Source organism: Ovis canadensis, chromosome 1 (assembly GCF_042477335.2).
Source record: "Ovis canadensis isolate MfBH-ARS-UI-01 breed Bighorn chromosome 1, ARS-UI_OviCan_v2, whole genome shotgun sequence".
Lineage (NCBI taxonomy): Eukaryota > Metazoa > Chordata > Mammalia > Artiodactyla > Bovidae > Ovis > Ovis canadensis.
Window position 1 is genome coordinate 125,552,891 of NC_091245.1, and position 15,197 is coordinate 125,568,087.

Here is a 15,197-nt window from a genome sequence, read left to right on the forward strand (position 1 = left end):
GCTACATGTAACCTTGCTCTGCATTTTCCAAGTCTCCTGTAAATGTGTTATGTTTTCATAATTAAAAAAAAACACAAACTCATGTTCCAAATACAAAAAAGAAATGAAAAAATTCTGAACACAATAATAAGTTCATCTTTGATAGGAAGAAGTTCACTTTTTTCAGTTTCCTGAGAGGAGCCAAGAGAAGTACAGATGCAAGTAGGTGTGTAGATGTGGTTCCCTCTGATGATTCTCTACTGTCAGTAAAGAATTAGCTAGTTATTAGCTGGGAATAGAATGAAGGATTTGAGAAGAGGTATATAACATTCCAGTACTCTTGCCTGGAAAACCCCATGGACGGAGGAGCCTGGTAAGCTGCAGTCCATGGGGTCGCTAAGATTTGGGCACGACTGAGCGACTTCACTTTCGCTTTTCACTTTCATGCATTGGAGAAGGAAATGGCAACCCACTCTAGTATTCTTGCCTGGAGAATCCCAGAGACAGAGGAGCCTGGTGGGCTGCCATCTATGGGGTCGGACAAAGTTGGACACAACTGAAGCGACTTAGTAGCAGTAGCATATAATAATCTCATGGTATGGGAAAGCTGGTGGCTCAGACAATAAAGCATCTGCCTGCAATGCAGGAGACCCAGGTTCAATCCTTGGGTCGGGAAGATCTCCTGGAGAAGGAAATGGCAACCCACTCCAATATTCTTGCCTGGAAAATCCCATGGACAGAGGAACCTGGCAGGCTACAGTCTGCTCAAACTCATGTCCATTGAGTTGGTGATGCCATCCAGCCATCTCATCCTTCGTCATCCCCTTCTCCTCCTGCCTTCAATCTTTCCCAGCATCAGGGTCTTTTCCAATGAGTCAGCTCTTCACATCAGGTGGCCAAAGTATTAGAGCTTTAGTGTCCAATATTCCGGTGAATATTCAGGGTTGACTTCCTTTGGGATTGACTGGTTTGATCGCCTTGCTGTCCAAGGGACTTTCAGGAGTCTTTTCCATCACCACAATTTGAAAGTATTATATTCTTCTTAAATCAGTTGTGAAATTTGTATTTTTCTAAAATATACATTTTCTGTAGAATTTCCAATGTATTGTCACTGGGTACCATACAACATTTTCTCACAATTAATTTGGCTCTTCTTCATGTCTAGTTATAGTTAAAATTTGGGGGGATATGTATGTTCCTTAATTAAGTTTGGGGTTTTTTTTGGTAATCCCTATGTTTGGGGTTTTATTTTATTATTTTCTAATTTATTTTTTATTAGTAATCATTTTATCTTTGACTATTTCTACTCTTCACATTCTTTGAATTGTTTCGCTGTTTTTTTTTTCCTTTGTTTTTCTGAGGCTGAATATTTCTCTTTTCACTGGCTTACTTCACCCTGTTAGGCTCCAGTTTCACCCACCTCATTAGAATTGACTCGAGTGCATTCTTTTTTAATAGCTGCGTAATATTCCACTGTGTATATGTACCACAACTTCCTTATTCATTTGTCTGCTGATGGACATCTAGGATGCTTCCATGTCCTGGCTATTATAAACAGTGCTGCGATGAACATTGGGGAACATGTGTCTCTTTCAATTCTGGTTTCCTCAGTGTGTATGCCCAGCAGTGGGATTGCTGGGTCATATGGCAGTTCTATTTCCAGTTTTTTAAGGACTCTCCACACTGTTCTCCATAGTGGCTGTACTAGTTTGCATTCTCACCAACAGTGTAAGAGGGTTCCCTTTTCTCCACACCTTCTCCAGCATTTACTGCTTGTAGACTTTTGGATCACAGCCATTCTGACTGATGTGAAATGGTACCTCATTGTGGTTTTGATTTGCATTTCTCTGATAATGAGAGAGGTTGAGCATCTCTTCATGTGTTTGTTAGCCATCTGTATGTCTTCTTTGGAGAAATGTCTGGTTTAGTTCTTTGGCCCATTTTTTGATTGGGTTGTTTATTTTTCTGGAATTGAGCTGCAGGAGTTGCTTGTATATTTTTGAGATTAATTCTTTGTCAGTTGCTTCGTTTGCTATTATTTTCTCCCATTCTGAAGGCTGTCTTTTCACCTTACTTATAGTTTCCTTTGTTGTGCAAAAGCTTTTAAGTTTAATTAGGTCCCATTTGTTTATTTTTGTTTTTATTTCCAATACTCTGGGAGGTGGGTCATAGAGGATCCTGCTGTGATCTATGTTGGAGAGTGTTTTGGCTATGTTTTCCTCTAGGAGTTTTATAGTTTTTGGTCTTACATTTAGATCTTAATCCATTTTGAGTTTATTTTTGTGTATGGTGTTAGAAAGTGTTCTGGTTTCATTCTTTTACAAGTGGTTGACCAGTTTTCCCAGCACCACTTGTTAAAGAGATTGTCTTTTCTCCATTGTATATTCTTGCCTCCTTTGTCAAAGATAAGGTGTCCATAGGTGCGTGGGTTTATCTCTGGGCTAAAGTTATACATTATTCCATGAGTACTCCTTTAGCTATGCACCATATATTTTTATGAGGAAATGACACTTTTATTAATTTCTAGAGATCTTAGATAATGTATGTCTTATTTCCCCCTTGATTTAGAGATTTAGATGACTGCTCATTAATTCCCAAATAGTTAAAACTTTTTTTTTTTGTATTGGAGGGGTCATTCAGCTTCCTGGATCTGGCTCTTCATTTAACTTTTTTCTCTGGTTGGAGAATGTTCCCTGTAAAAATCTCTGTTTTGAAGAATTTGTTCAGTTGTTTGTTTACCCAGGTTAATGATTGATATTTATAGCTGTTTCACAGATGCCATGGGTAATTAAATAGTCTCTGTTTGGAGAGAACATAATTTTATTAATCTATATATTTGAGCTCACTGATTATATTATTAAAATCCTATATAAACTTAAACGCATTATTTGACTACTTCATCTGCCTGATCCAGATGGAGACCCACATACAAATAATAATAAAAAAATAATGTATTTAGTGTCCATTTAATGTCTGCAGTTAATTTAAGAGGAAATCTGGAAAGTTAACTAACCAGGGACAGATACAGAGAAGGCCACAGTCTGGCTCAGCTATGGCTAGGGTTTTTCTGAATGAGTACAACAAACCATTCAATCCTAAAGGAAATCAACTCTGAATATTCATTGGGAGTACTGATGCTAAAGCTAAAACTCCAATACTTTGGCCACCTGATGGAAAGAGTCAACTCATAGGAAAAGACCCTGATGCTGGGAAAGATTGAAGGCAGGAAGAGAAGGGGACGACAGAGGATGAGATGGTTGGATTGCATCACCAGCTCAATGAGTTTGAGCAGACTCCAGGAGATGATGAAGGACAAGGAATCCTGGCCTGCTGCAGTCCATGGGGTGGCAAAGAGTTGGACAGGACTAAACAACAACAACAAAGCAGGAGTGGGGAAGGAAGCTGAGCTGTTGGAAGGGCGTGACTATAATCTTATCCCCATGAAATCCAGTCTGGATGAGGCAGGAAACAGGCAGGGGGAAGAGAATGGGCAATGAAAAGTGATGGCTTCTGGACTGGAGGTAGAATAGACAGACTAGAAGATGGAATGAAGTTTTACTGAGGAAGATGCCAAGTAACTCCCTAGTAACTTGGAGAAGATGCAAGTTGCAAACTCCAAGATGCAATCATTATGAAAGGATTAGAGGGAGGAGGTTAGAGAACTAACTCCAAGTAGAAGCTGCACTGGAATGTTGAAAACATGAAGAATGAAAGAGTGAATGTTCATCAAATAATTCTGGAAAGAAATGCTCTAAAAATTAAGTGTTAAGATGAATGACAATTATTATTTCCTTCTTTGTATTGTTCTGCATTTTCTAAATTTCTAAAATATAGTAATGCAGGTAGCGCTTTTATAATTAGATAAGGGACTTCCCTGGTGGCTCAGATGGTAAAGAATTCACCTGCAATGCAGGATACCTGGGTTCATTCTGTGGGTTGAGAAGATCCCCTGGAGAAGGGAATGGCTATCCACTCCAGTATTCTTGCCTGGAGAATCCCATGGACAGATGAGCCTGGTGGGCTACAGTCCACGGGGAAGCAAAGCGTCGGACAAGACTAAGCAACTAATACTTTCAAAGGTTGTTTTTTAAAGTCCACTTCATTTTTTCAAAAATTTGGAGCTTGGGGACTTCTCTGGTGGTCTAGTGATTGAGAATCTGCCTGCCAGTGCAGGAGAGACAGGTCTGAACCCTAGTCTAGGAAGATCCTGCATGCCTGAACACTTCAGAGCCTGTGATCCACAATATGAGAAGCCACCACAATGAGACGCCCATGAACTGCAGCTAGAGTGTAGACCCCACTCACTGCAACTAGAGAAAGTCCACAAGCAGCAATGAAGACCCAGCACAACCAAAAATTAACAAGCAAATAGAATATTTTAAAAGATCTGAAAAATTCGAAGCTTGATTTGATGCCTCCCTCTGTACTCATATTATAATGTTACTGTGTGTTTGCTGCCCTGGAGTAAAATTAAATAGTACAGAAAAAAGACGCATTCCTTCATCTTTATTCCCAAAAGAGATACTTGTAACTCTGTTGCCTTTGATAAGGTATCTGCTTTTGCCTTTTTCCCCAAGAAGGAAAGACAGCAATGTCTGAACGATTTTGAACTAATAGAGGTGAATTCTCTTAGAAAGGATGCATAGCTATTTTTGCTTCTGTATTGGTTGTATAGTCCTTAGATGTATTTATAAAGTGTTTATTGTGAATGTAATATAAATATCACATGGTATTATGATTATGAATTGTACTTGTTGACATAGTAACACCAGAAGATATGAAACACGAAATCATACAAAATGGTGTTATTATTCAGTCACTAAGTTGTGGCCGACTCTCTGTGAGCCCGTGGACTGCAGCACGCCAGGGTTCCCTGTCCTTCACTATCTCCCAGAGTTTGCTCAAACTCATGTCCATTGTGTCGATGATGTGATCCAACCACCTCCTTTGTTCTCCCTTCTCTGTCTGCCCTCAAGTTTTCCCAGCAGCAGGGTCTTTTCCAATGAGTCGGCTTTTTGCATCAGGTGGCCAAAGTATTGGAGAAGGGCAATTGGAGAAAGGCAAACCACTTCAGTATTCTTGCCTTGAGAACCCCATGAACAGTATGAAACGGCAAGAATACCACTGGAGTGGGTTGCCATTTCCTTCTGCAAAGTGTCTTCCCAACCCAGAGACAGAACCTGCCTCTCCTGCATTGCCAGTGGATTCTTCACCCCTGGGCCACCTGGGAAGGACTGTGAAGCTAGCAGCGAAAACAACAACAACAACAACAACAACAACAACAACAACCCAAATCTCCTCTCCCAGGAAGCTTACATTTTACTTTATGTTAATGCAAAACAGTCTTCGATAAATCAAGGACAAGAAATTTAGTGAAATAATTAAATGTTTTCTCCAGCTTTTTGCCCCCCAGAATAGAATTCTTGAGTTATTTAGGAAGAAAGGAAAAATTTGTAGACCAGGAATTCCTAGACTATTAGATTTTGCATGCCACGTAAAATTTTTAGATATAATAAACAATTTGGGGGGACTTATAGCTTTCACTACTTTTCAGTTTGTCAAATAAGGGTATGAAAACAAACAAAATATACTATCATCATTATTTCATTTAAGGAAAGAGATTTTAGTATCTTAATATGGAGGAGGAAGATCACCTCAGAACAAAGCACCATTTTCTTCCCCCTGATAAGAGACATCTGGCTACTATACATGCGCAGACTATTCGTGTGCTTCTCATTTGGCAACTGACTAGAGAAAACTTCACGGGCTCACAGAGCTACCTTTGGTAATCATCGTCTCAGACTACAGAGTCTAATACTGAGTTGGTAAACAAAACAAACAAAAGTGGTTTGCCTATTTTGTCTGAAATCATGGGTCAGTTATTCCATGCAAACTCACAATTTAGTAGAAAAAAAACTAATTGGAATTATTGCTTGGCAAGGTAACTTTAAAAAGCACTGGGTATGGCACATATACACAGTGGAATATTACTCAGCTATAAAAAGGAATGCATTTGAGTCCAAATGAGGTGGATGAACCTAGAGCCTACTACACAGAGGGAAGTAAGTCAGAAAGAGAAAGACAGATATCATGTATTAATGCATATACATGGAATCTAGAAAGATAGTACTGATGATCCTACTGGCAGGGTAGCAAAGGAGATGCAGACATTTTGTGACACAGAAGGGGAAGGAGAGGGTTGGACGATATGAGAAAATAGCATGGAAACATGCATTACCACATATAAAAAAGATAGCCAGTGGGCATTCGAGGCATGACACAAGGAACCCAAAGCCAGTGCTGCGTGACAACCTGGAGGAGAGGGATGGGAAGGGTGGGGGGTTTCAAGAGGGAGGGGACATAGGTATATCTAATGTTGACTCATGTTGATGAATGGCAAAAACCGTCACAGTAGTGTAATTACCCTCTAATTAAGAAAAAAAAAATCTCGGGGGACCTCCCTGGCAGTCCAATGAAGATTTTGCCTTCTGATGAGGGGGTGTGGGTTCGATCCCTGGTCTAGGAGCTAAGATCACACAGGGCTCACAGCTAAAAAAAATGAAAGGTAAAACAGAAGCAATATTATTAAAAAAAATTCAAGAAAGACTCTAAAAATGGTCCATGTGATCAAAAAATACAACAAAATTTATTTTCTTAAAAAAACACTTAACTGATTCAAACAAAATGATGGATGGAAGCATTCTATGAAAGCAGTCTTTGTCTAAAAACACTCCAACATTAAATAGTGATGATATGCTGTAAACAGTTTAATACTCAGTGCACAGAGCAGTTTATAAAATAATTAGTTTCAAAAAAAATAAAATAATTAGTTTCAGATCGTATACTGGCTGACAGACGATGAAAGCAGCTCTTCTGTTTCAGGAATTTAATTTCCACAAGGCTTGTAACCTCTAGAAGGGCCTTTGGCTTGTGTTAGCAGCAAGATAACTTCTGAATCTTTAACTTTGCCCTTCAATTATCTGAATAGGTAGATTATAAAAGTTATAAATACATCCTGGCTTTTCATTTGTTAGCTTGCTTTAAAACACCCAGTGTTCTCCTCTCTATCCATATTTAATCATCACTTTCATACTGGAAGACCTTTTTGAAGTTTCGGGCCAAGATATTAACACAGTCTGCTCTGAACCTTATCTTTCTTACCTCTGTCCTAATCATGTTACTGCAAATCCGTCTCTTGGCGCTGGCACTGGTGTCTACAGGCTGACCAGGCACAATTTGAAGCTTTTGTGATGAGAACTGGAGTTCAGTTTCACCAACGAAACACTCTGCTGGAATCAGAACTTAATGCTGAACAGCCAGAATATAAGAACTTAGAGTAATGCGAGTAGAATGGAAGCCAGATGTTATTAACTTTCTCTACTAACTGGAAGAAAATGTTACAGAGGACACTCTCAGCCTAGATCATCTTTCTAGCTTTCAAAAGTGAGTCATGGGTGGGCAGATTTCAAATGCAGTCAGAGAAAACCAGTGAAAAGAGCCAGTTGTGTATGAAATCTTGAGCTTGGGATCTTTTGCTTCAACCTGCAACTTAAATCTCAAGTGAAATTTTGACAGAATGGTGTAGGCAAACAGACACTGTGGTAGGAGTACAAACTGGCATGGTTGGGAGTGGGCGGAATGAATGAATGGGGTTAAAAAGTATATAAGTCATGGGAATGCAGTGATAAAATATAACTTGACTTGGTAAATAACACTATATTACAAAAAATATTATATTACATATTTGAAAGTTGCTAAGAGAATGGATCTTAAAAGTTCTCATGGCAAGACAAAAACTTTGTAGCTATGCATGGTGATGAAAGCTAACTACACTCTTGTGATCATTTTGCAATGTAAGTAAATATTGTATAATTCTGTTGTGCATGTGAAACCAATATAATATTATATGTCAGGTGACTTCATTTGTATTTCCCTGGTGGCTCAGTGGTAAAGAATCTGCCTGTAATTAGGAGATGTGGATTTGATATTTGGATCAGGAAGGTCCTCTGGAGAAGGAAATGGCAACCCACTCCAGTATTCTTGCCTGAAATCCCATGGACAGAGGAGTTTGGCAGGCTCTATAGCCCATGGGGTCACAAAAGAGTTGGACATGACTTAGCAGCTGAACAATAATTCCATCAAAAAAATTTTTTTTAACTGGTATGCTGCTATAGAGAGCAGCTTAGAATTGGCAAAATTACAAGTGCACACCTGTGGATCTAGTAATTTCAATACCAATTCATCCTACTTGTGACCATTTTTCAAAGCTTTTCATCACAGTATTGATTATCATAGCAAGACCGGAAAAAACATTAATACCAATTCTTATGAAACTACTTAAATATTAATAAATTATGGTACATTTGGGGCTTCCCTGGTAGCTCAGAGGTTAAAGAGTCTGCCTGCAATGTGGGAGACCCGGGTTCAATCCCTGGGTTGGGAAGATCCCCTGGAGAAGGAAATAGCAACCCACTCCAGTATTCTTGCCTGGAGAATCCCATGGACGGAGGAGCCTGGTGGGCTACAGTCCACGGGGGTCACAAAGAGTCGGACACGACTGAGTGACTTCACTTTCACTTTCATGGTACATTTGAACAATGGGTCACTATGCAGATTGGTAGAAGGGACAACACTTTATGAACAGATATGAACTGATGTTCAATGCATGTTAAACTAAAAAAGTAATTTACACATTGTATTAGAAAAAGGTAATTCATAAAACACACATCTTCATTTTTATGTGCAAACAATATCTCTTGTTGTTCCGTCACTAAGACGTGTCCGACTGTTTGTGACTCCATGAACTGAAGCATGTCAAGCTTCCCTGTCCTTCACTTTCTCCGATAGTTTCCTCAAACTCATGGCCATTGAGTCAGTAATGCCATCCAACCATCTCACCCTCTGCCACCCCCTTCTCCTGTCCTTAATCTTTCCCAGCATCAGGGTCTTTTCCAATGAGTAGGCTCTTCAAAGCAGGTGGACAAAGTATTAGAGCTTCAGCTTCAGCATCAGTCCTTCCAATGAATATTCAGGGTTGATTCCCTTTAGGAGTGACTGGTTTGTTCTCCTTGCAGACCAAGGGACTCTCAAGAAGACGAGTCTTCTCCAGCACAATTCAAAAGCATCAATTCTTCAACACTCAACCTTCTTTATGGTCCAACTCTCACATCTGTACACGACTGTTGGAAAAACCATAGGTTTGACTATCCAGACCTTTGTTGACAAAGTGATGCCTCTGTTTGTAATACGCTGTCTAGATTGGTCATAGCTTTTCTTCCAACGAGCAAGTGTCTTAACTTCATGGCTGCAGTCACCATCTGCAGTGATTTTAGAGCCCAAGAAAATAAAGTCTGTCAGTGTTTCCACTTTCCCCCCATCTATTTGCCATGAAGTGATGGGACTAGATGCCATGGTCTTCATTTTTTGAATATTGAGTTTTAAGCCAGCCTTTTCACTCTCCTCTTTCACTTTCATCAAGAGGCTCTTTAGATCCTCTTTGCTTTCTGCCATAAGGGTGGTGTCATCTGCGTATCTGAGGTTATTTATATATCTCCTGGCCATCTTGATTCCAACTTGCAAGTCATCCAGCCCAGCATTTTGTATGATGTACTCTGCATATAAGTTAAATAAGCAGGATGACAATATACAGCCTTGATGTACTCCTTTCCTAATTTTGAACCAGTTCATTGTTCTATGTCTAGTTCCAACTGTTGCTTCTTGTCCTACATATAGGTTTCTCAGGAGACAAATGAAATTGTCTGTTATTCCCATCTCTTTAAGAATTTTCCACAGTTTGTTGTGATACACATAGTCAAAGGTTTTAGTGTAGTCAATGAAATGGAAGTAGATGGGTTTTTTTTGGGCGGGGGAGGGGGGGAACTCTCTTACTTTTTCTTTGACCCAACAGATACTGGCAATTTGATCTCTGCCTTGTCTAAATTCAGCTTTTACATCTGGAAGTTCTTGGTTCATATACTGCTGGATTTTGAGCACTGCTTTGCTAGCATGTGAAATGAGTGCAACTGCACAGTAATCTGAGCATTCTCTGGCATTGCCTTTCTTTGGGATTGAATAAAAACTGACTTTTTCAGTCCTGTGGCCACTGCTGAATTTTCCAAATTTCCTGGCGTATTGAGTGCAGCACTTTCACAGCATATTTTAGGATTTGAAATAGCTCAGCTGGAATTCCATCACCTCCACTACCTTTGTTCTAAGTGATGCTTCCTAAGGCCCCCTTGACTTCACACTCCAGGATGTCTGGCTCTAGGCATGTGACAACACCATCGTGGTTATCTGGGTCATTAAGACATTTTTGTACAGTTCTGTGTATTCTCTCCACCTCTTCTTAATCTCTTCTGTTTCTGCTAGATCCTTGCCGTTTCTGTCCTTTATTGAGCCATTTTTGGTCCATTTTTGCAGGAAATGTTCCCTTGGAATCTCCAGTTTTCTTGAAGAGATCTCTAGTCTTTCCCATTCTATTATTTTCCTCTGTTTCTTTGCATTGTTCACTTAAGGCTATCTTATCTCTCCTTGCTATTCTCCGGAACTCTGCATTTAGTTGGGTATACTTTTCCTTTCTCCTTTGCCTTTCACTTCTTCTTTTCTCCTGCTATTTGTAAGGCTTCTTTAGACAACCACTTGCCTTATGGCATTTTTCTTTGGGATGGTTTTGGTCACCACCTCCTGTATAATGTTACGAACCTCCATCCATAATTCTTTAGGCACTCTATAAGATTTAATCCTCTGAATCTATTCATTACCTTTACTGTATAATCATAAGGGTTTTGATTTAGGTCATACCTGAATGGTCTAGTGGCTTTCCCTACTTTCCTCAGTTTAAGTCTGAATTTGCAATAAGGAGCTCATGATCTGAGCCATAGTCAGCTCCCAGTCTTGTTTTTGCAGACAGTATAGAGCTTCTCCATCTTTGGCTACAAAGAATATAATTAATCTGCTTTTGGTATTGACCATCTGATGATGCCCATGTGCAGAGTTGTTGCTTGTGTTGGAAAAGGGTGTTTGCTATGATCAGTGTGTTCTCTTGGCCTTTGCCCTGCTCCATTTTGTACTCCAAGGCCAAGCTTGCCTGTTACTCCAGGTATCTCTTGACTTCCTACTTTTGCATTCCAACCCGCTATGATGAAAAGGATCTCTTTTTGGTGTTAGTTATAGAAGGTCTTATAGGTCTTCACAGAAAGAATCAACTTCAGCTTCTTCAGCCTCAGTGGTTGGGGTACAGGCTTGGATTACTGTGATACTGAATGGTTTGCCTTGCAAACGAACTGAGATCATTCTGTTGTTTCTGAAATTGCATTCAAGTACTACATTTTGGACTCTTTTATTGACTATGAGGGCTATTCCATTTCTTCTAAGGGATTTTTGCCCACAGTAATAAATATAATGGTGTGAATTAAATTCCTGTGATCCCACCAGAGACTGAGATAGATCTCCCTATCAGTGTTGAAGATCTCCTTCAGAGGCATGGGTTGGCAGTAGCCTGCCTCAGGGACAGGGTCACCGGCAGCAGCAATTCTGGGAGGTATGTGTTGGCATAAGTCCTTTTTGAAGGTTGCCAGCAGTTCTACCATAGAGCCTGTAGACTCCAGTATTGAGTTGCATCAGTGCATAACTAACACAGCATAGATCCAAATACCAGCAGACAATTGGATTAGCGCTTTACTGAGCATGGCCCTGCCCACCAGAGCAATACCCACATTTTCCCACAACCAGTCCCTCCCACCAGGAAGCAAGAACTATAATCCCACAGCCTCCAGAAAACCAGGATCACACAAAGCTAACCAAAATCATCATATAGATAACAGTCTTGTGGTTCTCAAGGATGCTATCAGCCATACCATGCTGTTAGCCACTTGAGGGCCACCCAAGACTTGACAGCTCATGGTAGAGAGTTCTGAGAAAACGTAGTCCACTGGAGAAGGGCATGGCAAACCACTTCAGTATTCCTGCCTCGAAAACCCCATGAACAGTATGAAAAAACAAAAAAAATACGACACTGAAGGATGAGCTCCCCAGGTCAGTAGGTGTCCAATAGGCTACTGTGGAAGAGGGGAGAAATAACTCCAAAAAGAATGAAGAGGCTGGGCCAAAGTGGAAATATAGCCAAGTTGTGGATGTGTCTGGTGGTGAAAGTAAGGTCTGATACTGTAAAGAACAATATTGCATCAGTTCAGTTCAGTTCAGTCACTCAGTCATGTCCGACCCTTTACGACCCCATGAATCGCAGCACACCAGGCCTCCATGTCCATCACCAACTCCCAGAGTTCACTCAGACACACGTCCATCGAGTCAGTGATGCCATCCAGCCATCTCATCCTCCGGCGTCCCCTTCTCCTCCTGCCCCCAATCCCTCCCAGCATCAGAGTCTTTTCCAATGAGTCAACTCTTCGCATGAGGTGGCCAAAGTACAGGAGTTTCAGCTTCAGCATCATTCGTTCCAAAGAAATCCCAGGGCTGGTCTCCTTCAGAATGGACTGGTTGGATCAAGGGACTCTCAGGAGTCTTCTCCAACACCACAGTTCAAAAGCATCAATTCCTTGGTGCTCAGCCTTCTTCACAGTCCAATTCTCACATCCATACATGACTACTGGAAAAACCATAGACTTAACTAGACGACCTTAGTCAGCAAAGTAACGTCTCTGCTGTTGAATGTGCTAGGAAGCTATAATGTTAGGTTCGTGAATCAAGGTAAATTGGATTTAGTCAAGCAGGAGAGGGTAAGAGTAAACACCAACATTTTAGGAATTAGTGAACTAAAATGGATGGGAATGGGTGCATTTAACTGAGAAGTTCTCTGGAGGATCAGAAAACTTTTAACATTGCCAGCGAACTGGAAGGTGCCTAGAAATGGATGGGAATACCTCTTGTAACCTTTTGAATTTTGAAACAAGGAAATTCACATATAGGCACATAGGCGAAGAAGGCCTTACATTCGGTGACACAATGAGAAAGTCTGTGAGCTCAACTTCAGAGTCAAATGTGCCCTTGCCAGTTTAAAGGGTTACGTCTGTGACATACGTCTCAAATGTGTCTCGCTACGTCGATTTTTTTCCTACACTTGTTTCTGAAATCAGCCAAGTTGAGGAACCGCTAACAAACTTGGCCTTCTTCTGAAAAGACCAAGGACACTTTTGCTTTCATTGTAATAAAGGGAAAGGTGCTATTAAAAAAAAAAAAAAAGGCCAAATAACATTTTACCCTATATGACATTCCGTCTTTTTCAAAGTACTCTTAAATCATGAAAGGTGTAGAAATACGGAGTACCAACAAGGTTAGGCATACTAATGTATCACGGCTCAGTAATCTGGCCTAGAGAATTCCATGCACTGTATAGTCCAAGGTGTCGCAGAGTCGGACACGACTGAGCGATCTTCATTTCACTTCATTCAGTTCAGTCTCAAGAAAAAATATCGCATCCTTGGGATTCCACTTCCAGCTCCTCCCTACTTCCTCCCGCTCCACCTTGGGTCTCCTCCTTCCTTCGCCACTACTTCTCCGCCCTTTCCCCGTCTCCTCCTTCACTATCCGCTCCTCCCAGGGCCTGTCGGGAGGTTTCCTCGCGTGACTACGTCAGTGAGGGAGACGCACTGCAGCACCCGGGGCTGACTCTGTCCTCTCGTCTCTATGATCCTCTTTGTGACCGGCCGGACGGCGCCGGACTCCCAGAGTTCCGTGCCAATAGTCCTCCGGGCCGACAGGGGGACGCCGCGGGTGGGTCGGCGGGAACAAAACAAAACAAAACTGACGTTCTCGCGAGAGGCGCTGAGTTCTCTCCAATCAGTGATCGCGTGAGCGCCTGCGCGCTCCCCGCGGTGCGCGGTAGCTGGGAAAGGGAAGCGAGGAGCCGGGCTGGACTCCCGGGGAGATCGCGCGTGCGCTGTCTCGAGCTCGGCGCTGCCGGGGCGGCGGAGTTGGGAGCCGGCTGGTGTGTGTGTGTGTGAGAGCGCTGTACGGGACGTGGGGCAATGTTCCGAAAGGCCCGGCGGGTGAACGTGCGCAAGCGGAATGACTCGGAGGAGGAGGAGCGAGAGCGCGATGAGGAGCAGGAGCCCCCGCCGTTGCTGCCGCCGCCGCCTGGCACCGGCGAGGAGCCTGGCCCCGGCCCGGGCCCCGGCGGCGGCGGAGGCGACAGGGCCCCTGCGGGCGAGTCCCTGCTAGGCCCGGGGCCGCCGCCGCCGCCGCCGGCCGCGCTGACCTCGGGGACGGAGGCCGGGGGCTGCCTCCCCGGCGGCGCGGAGCCCGGCAACGGGCTGAAGCCGCGCAAGAGGCCGCGCGAGAACAAAGAGGTGCCCCGGGCCAGCCTGCTCAGCTTCCAGGACGAGGACGAAGGTAAACCGCCGCGCCTTGGGGGGCCTCCCGGACCCCAGGATCTCTACCCTAGCTAGACCTCCACCGCGGGTTCCTGCGTTCCCTGGACGCTCCCAGCCTCAGCATCCCCGCCCCGGGAACCGAGTCGCTTCTTCCCGCCGCGACCGGCTGCACGTTTCCCCCCGCCTCCGGCCTTCTGCGCAGGCGGGGGGTGGGGGTGGGGGCTGGGGACGTGTTCCCGCGCCGCCGCGGGCCTTCTCTTAACTACCGCCTCCTCCTCGCCGGCCTCCCGAGCATCCCCTGTTCCGAGGGGCTGGGGACCTAAGACCAGTCATTATGAGTTTTTTTCACCTGGAAATTCATTGCCTCCTGTCCTGCCTCGTTCCTAGCCGCTGTGTTTTAGGGAGAACCAGACTGCTCTAGTTTCTAGACGGCTCCCTGGACTGCTCTGGGCACGTTCTCCGGGCCTTCGTAGGTCACTGTGCCCACGCCTCTTGGCATGCTCGTCCTGGTCAGATATCCTTGAGTAGGAAGGGGCCAGACATCCTTGACCAGGAAGGCTGAGTGTGTCAAGAGGAGTGCTAGGTCTGGAAAGAGAAGCCCGGAGTTGAAGCTCTGGTTCTGAGTCACTTTGGGTCAGCCCTTGGCGATCGCCGATCCTGTTTCCGATCCTGTTTCCCTGTAAAAGCAAATAGGGGTACAAATGTACGACCTTAACTCGCATTAACATTTGGACCGTGAAAAGAGACGGTGTAATGGCAATTCAAAGCGGTTTATCCAATCTGGTGTGAGGGGCCAGGCTACAGTGGATTTAGATGTCTGATCGTAGAAGAGCCTTCTATCATTTTACTTCCCCAGTTGTTGAGTGTATGTTTGTATAATCCAGTTAAGTC

At 43.2% G+C, this 15,197-nt stretch overlaps 1 protein-coding gene across 1 annotated transcript in view; it reads left to right on the forward strand.

Annotated features, from left to right (window-relative positions):
- The first annotated feature begins 13,557 nt into the window (after nt 1-13,557).
- PAXBP1 (PAX3 and PAX7 binding protein 1) overlaps nt 13,558-15,197 on the forward strand; it is a 31,727-nt gene continuing 30,087 nt past the window's right edge. Inside the window, exon 1 of the mRNA XM_069548996.1 lies at nt 13,558-14,325. Within this exon, the coding sequence (XP_069405097.1) occupies nt 13,962-14,325 (364 nt within the window). The 5' untranslated portion in view covers nt 13,558-13,961. The remainder of the gene's footprint in view (nt 14,326-15,197) is intronic.